General features: G+C 45.8%; 1 protein-coding gene across 7 annotated transcripts in view; it reads left to right on the plus strand.

Annotated features, from left to right (window-relative positions):
• Positions 1-12,450, plus strand: part of MGAT5 (alpha-1,6-mannosylglycoprotein 6-beta-N-acetylglucosaminyltransferase) — a 336,396-nt gene that overhangs the window by 241,734 nt on the left and 82,212 nt on the right. For all 7 annotated transcript variants that reach the window (XM_086715203.1, XM_086715204.1, XM_086715202.1 and 4 more), the window contains one exon: positions 5,711-5,844. In XM_086715203.1, coding sequence (XP_086571329.1) covers positions 5,711-5,844 — 134 coding nt within the window. The remainder of the gene's footprint in view (positions 1-5,710; positions 5,845-12,450) is intronic.

Here is a 12,450-nt window from a genome sequence, read left to right on the forward strand (position 1 = left end):
ACAAGATAAGATGGAGAACATGCATTGCAAACCCCGAGTAGGTCATCAGAGAGCAGAAGTATCAGAGGGTGACCTGAAATGAAGCTGGGATGACAGGTAGACTGGCCCGTGCTTCATCCGGAAGGCGGTGAAGATTTTTAGCCAGAAACTGCCACAGTTACATGATTGTTGCAAAGAATACTGTGTTATCACAGATGATGTATTGGAACAGGGAGCAGGGAAGGAGGAAGGGCAAGGCTGATGGTACAGAGACCACTCAGAAATCCACTGCAGAAGTTAGAAGAGCGAGGGACGCCTGGGTGGCTCCGTCAGTTGAGTGTCCAACTCTTGATTTCGGCTCAGCTCATGGTCCCAGGGTTGTGGGATCGAGCCCCGCATTGGGCTCCATGCTGAGCGCAGAGCCTGCTTAAAATTCCTCTCTCCCTCTCTCCTGCTCTGCCCCCCTGTCCTGCTTGCTTGTGTGTGCTCTCTCTCTCTCTAAAAAGAAATAAAGAGCTATGAGAGTGTGATCATCTACAATACTAGTTGATTTCGAGTTGGAAACATCCTAAACATCTTGTAGGATGTATTAGTCTGGATTTCTGTCCTGTCAATTTGGTCACAAGGGTTCGTTGGCTCTTGTCCCTGGGAATTGTTGAAACCAGCTTTAGGTTGAGCTGGATTTGGGCTTGGAGGATATCTTCATTTTCTCCCTCTCTTGGCTTTGCCTTTCTCTGGATTCGCTGGCTTCATTCTCACATGGGCACACAGATAACATCTGCAGCTCTAGACTTCTACCATGTCTGCTTGGTGATTGAAGTAGCTGACTTGTCTTGGAGCAGCTGTGATACGTGGGACTTGGATCACACACCTATCTTTTAAAATGAGCCATAGTCATGTAGAGTCTTCTGTATTATGTGTCTATCCTTGGAGGCATGGGGCATGGAGACAGCCAAGGGGTCAGGACTGGCAGCACTCCAACCACCTAAATAAAACAGAATTGCATGACTTGGGGTAAGTGTGGTTCTGTAAAGCGATCTGGCAGACCAGAACCATGGGGCATCCCAGCTGATGGAAAGAGTTCATGCCCTGAAATACTATACTAATTTAGCAATCAGTGATGAGCTGTGGGTATTAACCCACAAAGATGCCTATGGTGCATTTGTAAGTGAGTAAGAGTAGGTATAGTAAGATCCAGTTTTGATTTTAGGATAAAAAAAGTCATAAGTATAGGGTAAAAATCCACCAATGGTAGTTATTTCTAGGTGGTAAGGTGATGGATGGTATCTTTTTTTCTTACATCTTTTTCTATGGTTTACAGTAGAAAGTTTTACACAGAGGCTATGTCTCTGTTATAATCAGGAAAACCTAAATAGTCATTTCGATGAGGCCAAAACAAAACAAAACAAAACAAAAACTTCCCTATTACAGAAGTCCTGACAAGAATCAAGGTCAAAACTAAGAGTGGTGCAGAGGAGGAAGAGGGTTGAGATTTTCGAGCAAGTGAACATCATCAGGACTTGGTAAGGGCTGAGGGAGGAGCCCAGGGTGGGTCTGTAGTTTCTGCCCTTGGCGACCTGCTGGTGTGGGAGTCCTCAACACAGAAGCACCAGCTGTGGTTAAAGGCCAGCACAGCAACTTTTAAAACGAATAATTGCACATTTTAGTGCAAGTGCTTAGGACTTAGTGGTGGAAAGACAGACTTCAGAGATGTAGGCACTGAAAGAAGGGTCGATTTGACTGAATGCAATTTTTTTAAGCTTATTTATTTGCGAGAGAGTGTGCTCACGCACACACATAAGTGGGCTAAGGGCGGAGAGAGAGAGAATCCCAAACAGATTCCCCAAACAGATTCAGCACCAAGCCCAATGTGGGGCTCAGACTAACAAACCAGGAGATCATGACTTGAGCTGAAATCAAGAGTTGGGTGCTTTAACCGACTGAGCCCCTGACCAAATAAAATTCTTGAATTAAATTTGAAATGAGGATGTTATTTATTATTGTTTGGTAGGAATAAATGCCTCATTTATTAAGTAGTTGCCAAACTGTGAGGGCAGAGACTCCTTGGTGTTGTCGTCTCTCAACACCTCGCATTTAACCGGTTTTTTACAGAGTGCTCTAAAATGGTTGTTGTTGAATGAATTATCAAGCTAACCTCCCCATAGTTCTTAGAAGAAATCATCACTGTGATCTGCTTAGGAAGCCCATCAGGCTGATTTGTAATCATTTGTAAATAGGTGCTTCCAAAGTACTTAAAATAATGCTTTTCTTAAAAAAGAAAATACTTGTTCTGAGTTATTTTAAGGCCACTGTTAATGTTTAGCAAATCCCCTTCTGTTTGTCACATGTGAAAAATCAGCTTGGTCCCACAAATATGTAGCATAAGTCACTCAAGAAACTGGGGTAATCTTAGACACATTTTTTCCCCTTGGGTCTTTTCGTGTGTACTTTGGTCTACCTTGTAGCATTATTTTCCTCAGAAGCATGTTTACCACTGTAGACAGAGCCCAGAAAATAAAATATTTGGACCACGAGGCTGTATGTTAAAATGTTTTAAGGAGCTTGAGCTCTGAGACCAGCTGGTGTGGCTCTGAATCCCAATGTGTAATTTACTCGCGTGCAGACTTGGGTAGTTGAAGTATCTCCCCCCATTTTCTCATGTGTACAAACAAGTTAAAAGATTGTCATGAAGATGAAATGAAACAGTCACTGTAAAGCACTTAGCACAGGACACCGCACATAGACAGTACTCAAGTCTTAGCCATTTAAAACAAAGTCACATTTGTTCACCACCTGGGATGAGTAATTTCCAAAAGTGCAGGATTTCCTGTATCCCACTTATGACGAAAAGTTTTTTTAACATTTATTTATTTGTGTGTGTGAGAGAGAGAGGGTGTGAGAGAGATAGAGTGTGAGGAGGGGAGGGGCGGAGAGAGAGGGAGACACAGAATCTGAAGCAGGCTCCAGGCTCTGAGCTGACAGCACAGAGCCCGATGCGGGGCTCGAACCCACGAACCAGATCATGACCTGAGCTGAAGTCGGATGCTCAACCAACTGAGCCACCCCGGTGCCCCTATGATGAAATTTTTAAAATTTACCTTGACGTGTAAATACTTTCTCTTTGAAACCCTCCCACCACAGCTAAATTCTCTATTCCCATCTTCAGGCAGAGCAAAAGACAAAGCTTGGGATGAAGTTGGATCTCCACAGAAAGGTCATTTTGGAGAGCTTCAGTCTCTCTTGATGACTTTTGACTTATTATTAACTGATTTTAGGAATATGTGTGTTGAGACCATGGCCCTCAGGGACGATGTCACCAGGCAGGTACCCAGCTGCTGGCCAGCTCCTTGGAAGGGAGCCACATCAGGGCCTGTGGCTACTTCTGAATCACCGGCTGGGCAGGTTGCAGCTGCATGACCCCGCCTGGCCCCCTTGCCCGGCGTCCTGTGGCAGGTTCGGCGTTCCCTGGGAAGATCCATGGGAGGTCTGACCAGTGCCAGTGAAATGTGGCCGTGCCATTGATAGGTGCAGCCTTGAGTCTTCTCCACGGTCCTTACCAGCGCTTACAGGCTGCCCATCCCCAGCTAACACCTCCAGACCAGAGAGAGGAGTCAAAATAAAGTGTTGGCGTGAAAACTCAGAGAAGAGCATGTCTCTGTAATTGTTCATACAATGTCAAAATTGATTTAGTACCAAATGACAGTCGTAAAGCAGTCGTAAAGAGCCCACAGTTTCTCACAAGTTTTTTAAATAGGTTGTTGGCTCTCTCACCCTCACTGTTTAAGCCAGAAGCTATGGGAATTTTTGACGCAAAAATACATACATGTATGAGTTATTCTTTTCTTTTTTGGGCTTTGATTTTATTTTTGACTCTACGTTAGTATGTTATATTTTTTCACCTTTTAAGTTGTTTCAGATGATAGATTCAAAATTCACCCTTTTAATGAAGTGCCCATATAGGGACTGGATAACTGAATTTCAGAGAAGATTACGTAAAGCATGAAGGTTTAGTCACCGTATACATTTTCTGAAGGTAAAAAACACAGACTCAAAGTTTAGACAGTTTTTATTTCAGAATTTTGACAGCTAGAAGTTTCACAAAGAGATGTTTTAAGCTGCATTACTGACCTTTTGAATGTGCTGCGCTCTCTTCCCCTCCCTCATCCTCCTTCAAAGCCCCTCACCAGCAGCTCCTCAAAGAGAAAGAAAAGGCAACCATTGCCCCTTGTTGACAGTAGAATTTATTCACTCATTTACTTTCCAGCCAACTGCAGCCGTTGCCGTCGCCTCTGGGCACTTGTTCAAGAACACAGAAATGAAATAACAGATTGGCCAGACCGAACACAACTCCCCAGTCACAACCCTATTATCTCCTCATTCTGTCACCCCCATTAGGCAGAAGCCTGGGAGACTAGATGGTGATAACACAGTATTTACGCAGCTCGTTCATGTCCACAGTTCACGGCTTTCCGCTGGCGTTCCCTCATTCGTCTGTGTGCGGGGCAGAGGAGAGTGAGGCCTGGGGCTTTAGGTTCCTAGGTCTTTGCACAGGCCTCCCCCTGCCCATTGTAAAGGGTTTCTGTGCAGGTCCCCTGCCTGGGAAAGAGCTCCTGCAGCCTGAGGAAACCGGAGTAAGACAAGGGGGCCAACCTGCTCCGTGTGCTTACCACCTCCCTGGGGAAGGAGTGTGATCAAAGCCATACGTACCCCGCATTGTGTGGATTTGTCTGAATATTAAGTGTCTCTCCATTTAGGGTATTTATAGCCGCTCTATTCAGGTCAGAATCAAGCAGAGCAGTTGCTTTATTTAATGTTATGGGGCCTCTGCAGGGTCATTTACTGAAAAACACATTTCTCTGGGCAGAATGTGTAGCAGAGGAGGGTCTCTGTTTCGACTACAGAGAATTGTTTTCTGATTTTTGCCTTCCAGTGAAATTCCTCTTAAAATGATAGGCACAAGAGACCAGTGTTGGAGGGAGGTGTGGGGTTGCTTCCCCACTGGATCAAGTGTTGAACTAGAGAAGTTTGAGAACTCATGTGAAAAGTGATCCAGAGGAAGATGCCTTGCTCTTCCAAGATAGTCTGTCTTGTAGACGAGACACTGCTCCTTGTGGTGGTTGGCTTCTCAGGGTGGCTTACATCCCAGTGAGTTTCACCTTTCTTTCTGTCTTCATTCCCTCCATCTGTTCAGTGTAGTTCCATAAGGACATCTCCCGTTAGTGAGTAATTCTTAGGGGAGGCGTTGATTGGTTTGGCCCCCAGCTCCCTTTTTACCCAGCTGGCATGAGATCACATGGCATGGGGCTGCCAACAGCGGCCTCACCCCTATGAGAACCCTTGATTCAACCCTGCTCTGGCCATTTGTTGGTAAAGCCAGGAAGGCAACGTTTCTGTCGGGAGATAGCAGGCCTTGTGCTAAGGAAATAGGAAGGAGGAGAGCACACAGCAGAATGCTTTTCAGACAGATGTATTTTATAGGCGGGGGTGGCGGGAGAAAAAGGCAGGATTTGGTTCAGGTTAATCCATCCTGGAGAGAATTCTTATGTGAAGGTTCTGCTAGGAATATGTGGGAGTAGGTAATCCCCTGCCTCCCCCTTCCCAGGTTAAGAAATAGAACAGGGTAAAATGAAAACATCTAATTATGTGCAAGGTGGTTTATCTCAAATTTGTGATCGTTGCTTCTTCTTGCTGATTAAATCCTAACTGCCCTGTCCTTTCCTTTCCACATCAGCTCATACCCCAGACAACAGCTTTCTGGGATTTGTGGTTGAGCAGCATCTAAACTCCAGCGATATCCACCACATTAACGAAATCAAAAGGCAGAACCAGTCCCTTGTGTATGGCAAAGTGGATAGCTTCTGGAAGGTGAGTCAGTCTGTGTGTGTGTGTCTCTCTCTCTGCCTCTGAAAAGAAGCTTGTTGGGTAATTTAATTTAACTTTGATCCAGGGAGTAATCAAGCCAAGTGCCCAGGGCTTAATGGGATCTGCTTAGAAGTGAACAAGACTATGCAAGGATTTGGCGGTTCAGCATGTGGGTATCTAATAAAGGCTGTATCTGCTCGTTTGCACAGTGGCTGCACAGAAAACCCCTCCACTCTTTGTTGGAAGTGACATGTTACAGCTTCTTTCACATCCTGTACTTGCTTCTGAAAGCGAGGGCCCTTCAAGGGCTGGATATCTTTCTGGAGCAAGGCATTGCACGGAGAGCTCCCGTACCAGGTGACTCTGCCTGTGCCTTTTGGGACATGGTGTGTGAAGCTAGAGCAGTGCTCTCTGCCTGGGGGAGCGCAGTGGTCTTCTTATGCCTTCTTAGCTGTGGGCAGCACCAACTACCCGGGAAGGGAAAACGCCTGCCAGGGCTGACTACAGGCACTTTCCTCTGAGGGATCTCAGGCGAGGCCACATCCTTGGCTATAGCCTGAGCCAGATTTTCCAAAATCACTGGACTTGGGGACCTCCTGGATGATTTCCAGAGTCCATCTGGGAGAGGTACAATAGGAGAGGAGCTGGACGAGAGTGTGATCTGTTGACATGACTTCCAAACCTTTTTATATGCAAAGTCTGCCTGTGTATGCCACTGCCATAATTTTGATTGAGGACATGTTTGTATAGGACACAACAGTCTCCAGAACTTCAAAACATGACTCTTCCTAAACATAAAAGCTATCACTTTCCAGAATGATCAGGGACTGTGGTCTCTTGTTGTGTCTCTTGTATTGAGGAAGTTGGAAATCTGACCACTGAGTGAGCACAAGTGGTGTATGGGGTAAAGAACTCCCTGCTGTTGATTTTCTGACCCCGTGTTCAGAAAAGGAAAAGCCTTGCTGTCCTCTCTTCAGTTCTGTGATGCTAATGATACCAAAGGGACAGTTAAATCAGCCTATTTCCAGGGAAACTGATTTAATTCCAGGTAACTGTCTTTGCTATAAACAACTAGAATTCTCCTTTAGTTTAGTACTGTGATCCTCATCAGGGGACACTTTCACCCCCAAGGGACACTTGGCAGTGTCTGGAGACCATTTTGGTTGCCATGACTGAGGGAGGTGCCATTGGCTTCTAGGAGGTAGAGGTCAGGGATGCTGCTGACAGGGCACAGGACAGCCCCACAACAGAATTACCCGGCACAAAATATCAGCAGTGCTGAGGCTAAGAAACCTGAGCTGGTAAATAAGATTTATTTCTTACATCCATTATTTCTCATTTTCTCCTCTTGAGTAAAATAAAATCATGCAAGACTAAATGGTTATTTAAGACGTTCCCATGCACTTAGACATCTTTGCTTCCTTTGCATCAAAACCTGCCCTGTGTCAGCAGTTTTCAGCTGACTTTCAGCCAAAGAGGTTAAAAAGGACACTTTGGGTGTTGTCATTCTCAGCTCAGTTGTGAAGTGAGTGAATCATGGCACTGGGTTTAGGAAGACATGGGCTCTTTAAAAAAAAGTGTCACTCCTTTCTCTCCTCCACACCTGCTCAAAGGAAATAGTTTGCATGTCTGTGTGAACTTGACCTTGCAATTATATCACTTCTGTTTTGGAACCAAGTGCAGCTTCCTTTTAGGTGCCTCTGGCAGTTTTTCAGTTTCCCTAGAAAAACAAAATAATACATTGGTTCTGAAAGCTTTTTGATCACCTTTTTTGGGATAAAGGAATATTTGACTCTGAAAGAATGATTTTGTTGATGCCAGTCAGAATCCCAGAAGTGTTAGCTGTGTTGGCCCAAGGGATTTGTGGCATGATTTGGAAATCCTTCTGAAACTCCACAAATGACCCAACCTTCCTCTTAATATAAGTCATCCAAGTATTAAAAATGGGTGAGTGGCATTGTGTCTATATTAGTCTTCGAATACTTCAAATCTGGGGTGTTAACTTCACTTTTCTAGATTATTGCCCAATACTCTTTCTTCTTAATGTTTATGTATTTTGAAGGGGGGCGAGGAGGGAGGGAGGCGGGTGGGTGGGTGGGAGCGGGGAGCGGTGGAGAGAGAATCCCAAGCAGGTCTATGCTGTCAGTGCAGAACCTGTCACAGGACTTGATCTCATGAACTATGAGATTATGACCTGAGCCGAAACCAAGAATCAGATGCTCAACCATCGAAGGTCACCGAGGCACCCCTATTGCCCAGTATTCTTGGATGAGAAAAGGCCCAAAAGATGAAAAATGTGGTGAGGTTTTTACATCAATTCAGGACATCTCAAACTTTTGAACACAATACAGTGTGTGAGAATTGTTACTTTTAACAAGACATCCCCGTCCTCATAGTGGCTAGTGAGTGTGCACAGAAAACAGACGTACCTTAAGTGTGATGTTAGTGCATCCACATTTCCAGGGTTGCATTCATCACTGCCTTTAGTCTGCAGGAAGTATTATATATTGTTTTTCCTAATCCATGCCCAGTCTCTCTCCCCCCCAATCTCCTTTGTTTCTAATCTCTTTAGGAAGAGGGGTGACCTCTGTCCTGGGAGGCTGAGGATTTTAGGGGGGGCATGTGGGCAGGTACATGTTTGAAGTCGACCATCTCGGGATGTCCTCCTTCTCCCTCAGATTCTAAGACTCGCTGAAATTCTGAATATATCTGCTGTGCCTTCAATCCTGTTGTATGTCCTCCCCTCTTTTGAGGGAATCTGCCTAGCTGCTGGGGCACTTGAGTGGGGGATGCCACCACATGCCCCCTCCGCCCTTGGCTCAATGGCTCAGTGGGTTGTCCTCTGACCCAAGGCAGCCCAGCATACTGGTGTTTGGCAGCCATGATTCTGGCTCAGAAAGCCAAGCTGGACCCAGGAGATTCTTCCCTTGGCATTGGAAAATAGAGGGGACCATGAGCCGCACAGACAGGAATCAAAAGGACATGTCCAGAGTTGTGATCAGGCTGAGGCAGAAGCTTCCCAAGAGTGCAGTAATGAGGAAGTGGGACCGATTTGGAAACAGGATGCTGTTGAGAGAATGATGGAACAGAACCCCAGGGAAGAGAGGTACCACCCTGAGAGAGGTGGGGTGCTCTGGAGGAGCCAGGAAGGAAGAAGAACAGACAGAAACCACCCATGCAATGTGCAGAGAAAGAGAAAGTAGCTGCCAGAGTTCCCCAAACCTTTTTTATTATTTTTTTTTTTTTTTGTAGATCATATATCCCTTTATCATGCTCTGTTCCCTTGCAGTATCCTAAGGGGTTTCTGTTCCTTAGAGTCATATGTAGGATAGCTACTAAATATTTGTCGTCCCTGCGTTGCAAATGCTTATGAAGAAACATAATTTGTTAAATATAGAGGCTAAGAAGGAGTAGGCTACCTCTTAAGCTCCCCCCAGTCCTGCCTGAAATTAATGGCAGACGGACCTGTGGTCTTATCCTGATGTTACAGTACATAGTAGAGAAGTGGGAGGGGACCTTGCTGCCAGAATGCCAAAGGCATCCACTTAGGAAGCATCACTAAGCAGCCAAGACCCTTAGCACCACATGAGACTGCTAACAGCTTAATCCCAAGTACAGATGTCTGTCTTAGCCCAGGAACCTATGGGTCTGAGTTCTTGATGTCTTCCTCTGGGGCATCCACTGATCAATCTGATCACTGGCATCCACTAACACGTGCCTAGAAGTCTACCCAATGTGGTGGCCAGATTCAAGGCCCCTCAACATCCTATTACCAAAGTCATTAGGAAATGAAAAATTGGTTGATTTTGTAAAAACAAGACATTTAAAACATTGTGGAAAGTAATATTAATTGCTGTCTTGCTTAGCTGTATTATTTATTTCCATATTTCTTTAAAAATCCTATCCTGAGGGGCGCCTAGGTGGCTTGGTCGGTTGAGCGTCCGACTTCAGCTCAGGTCATGATCTCACGGTCCATGAGTTCGAGCCCCACGTCGGGCTCTGTGCTGACAGCTCAGAGCCTGGAGCCTACTTCAAATTCTATGTCTCCCTCTCTCTCTGCCCCTCCCCTGTTCATGCTCTGTCTCTCTCTGTCTCAAAAATAAATAAACGTTAAAAAAAATTTAAAAAAAAAAATCCTATCCTGAGGGGCGCCTGGGTGGCTCAGTCGGTTAAGCGTCCGACTTCAGCTCAGGTCATGATCTCACGGTCCGTGAGTTCGAGCCCCGCTTCGGGCTCTGTGCTGACAGCTCAGAGCCTGGAGCCTGCTTCGGATTCTGTGTCTCCCTCTCTCTCTGACCCTCCCCCATTCATGCTCTGTCTCTCTCTGTCTCAAAAATAAATAAACATTAAAAAAATAAAAAAATAAAAAAAAAATAGTATCCTGAGCCTAACTGAATCTTGTATTGATGATGCAGGGTCAGCATTTTACATAGTTGTGATCCCACCTTTGTGTTCTCTTACTTACCGATGTATCATTGCTGTGAAAGTAAATGTCTTCAAGGTCTTGCTTTGAGCACCTCACGGGAATAAGCACAGCCTCTGAACAACCAGCCAGGGCAGCTTGTGAGGTAATTAACTGCTTTGAGCCTTAGGGTCCTGGTCTGTGAAATGGGTATGATAACACTACCACATAGAGCAGGGCTTCTGGGATGTACTCTTGCATATGAATCACCCAGCATCTTGTTAAAATGCCGATTCAGACTCAGACCTTTAGGACTGGGGCTGAGACCCCCAGGGGTGTTTCTCACAAGCACCCAGGTGCTGTTGATGAAAATGCATTTCAGATAGCATGGCCTTGGGGGTGTTGGGGATTGTGTGAGGTCCCTGGCCCTGACTAGCTGGCCAACCAGTGAATAAATAATTCCTTTTTCCTCTTTCTTTTAGCTTTCCTGCTATATTTGTCAGGCTGCCAGCTGTCACGCTACTTCTCACTATTGTTAGCACCTGATTACAGTGACCTGCTCACCCCCACCCACCCAACCCACCCAACCCACCCAGTCTCATTTCCCACTAGCACATTTGTGGAACCTGGCCCCTTAGAATGGGGTAAACCTGTGGTAGGCTGTGGGCCCTGAGAGGAAGTGAGAGGCGTGGTGTCATCTGCTGTCCTGCTTTGTAGCATCTGTGCCTGCTGGGCCATATTGCATAGTGGTCAAGGACACAGGCTCGAGCCGGATCGCTGGGTTCAAGTTCTGCCTCTTGCATCAGCTGCTTGATCAGGAGCAAGTTCTTAACTTCACTTGGCCTCTTTTCTCAGAGGGATGATAACAAGGTTTCTATAGCGATTAAATGACTTCATATTTGCAAAATGCTTGGAAGAGGGCTTGGCACACAGTGAGTCCACACAGTGATATTATGAATAGCACTACTGGGCCAAATAGAAGACATAGAGGGAATTGATGGGAGTATAAGAGAATAGAGCCTGTGAGGAACAGGTAAATACAAGCCTGTCCAAAGATATTCAGATTCCATTTTTTATGAATACTTTCTCATGTTTATTTATTTCTTTTGAGAGAGAGAAAGAGAGAGGGAACAAGCATGGGAGGGGCAGACAGAGAGAGAGAGAGGGGGAGAATCCGAAGCAGGCTCCATACTGTCAGTGCAGAGCCCAATGTGTGGCGCGATCTCCTGAACTGTGTGGTCACTACCGGAGCTGAATTCAAGAGCCAGACACTTAACTGACTGAGCCCCCACTTTCCAGTTTTTTTAAACTATGTCAGTGGTTGGCAACCTCTGGCTCTCTAGCCAAATCTCGGCCTCTACCTATTTCTGTAAATAAAGTCTTACTGGAGCACAGTTACACCTGTTTGTTGTCTATGGCTGCTTTTGCACCCAAATGGCAGAGTGGTATAGCTGTGACAGAGACTCTGTGACCAGCAAAGCCTAAAATACTTATTATCTGACACATTACAGGAAGTTTTCCAACCCTGAAACTACACCATGTCCTATGTAAACCAAGTCTCTCTTGGAGGACACATTTGGCTAACCGTCCTAGGCATGGATCTCATCAGATGTCTTTTTAGCTTATTCTAGGGGCTCTTGATCATGTTCTGTATGATTGAGGCTGATGGGTAAGCAGCACATGGAAAAACAAAGTGTCAATTTACCAAATTCCCTGTTACTCCATGACAAAGCCTCAGTCCCTGAGCCCGACATTTCTTAACAGGCATTTCACACAGTCTGCCGCTTATTGGATAACTGTCGCCTTGGTTGTGAAAGAGGATCTCAGCTTAGTGCAGGGTTAACATTTCTCTGAGCCCTCCATAGCCATCACTTAAGGAGGTACTCCCTGATTCCTCATGAGATGGTGAGACAGCGGCAACCCTCTTTCACCATCTTGGTTTATAGATGAGGAACTGATTCAAGGAGGAGGAGGGACTTGGCTAAGGTCCTGCAGCACATGATGTGACAAGTCCAGAACCAGGATCAGGGCTCTCTCTGTCTCTCACCTCCCCTCTTGGGCACATGCCTCCTTTGCTTGAGGAGCTGTCCTGTGTCCCTCTTCTGGAAGGTGGTTCCATGTTGAGAGCAGGATTCAGAAGCCAGGAAGGAAGGTCCGCATGAGTGGCTAACATGCACAGCAGGCGTCCTGGGCAGAGGCTGGTGTAA

The sequence above is a fragment of the Puma concolor genome, chromosome C1 (assembly GCF_028749965.1).
Source record: "Puma concolor isolate L17-30 chromosome C1, mPumCon1.1.hap2, whole genome shotgun sequence".
NCBI classification, from domain to species: Eukaryota; Metazoa; Chordata; class Mammalia; order Carnivora; family Felidae; genus Puma; species Puma concolor.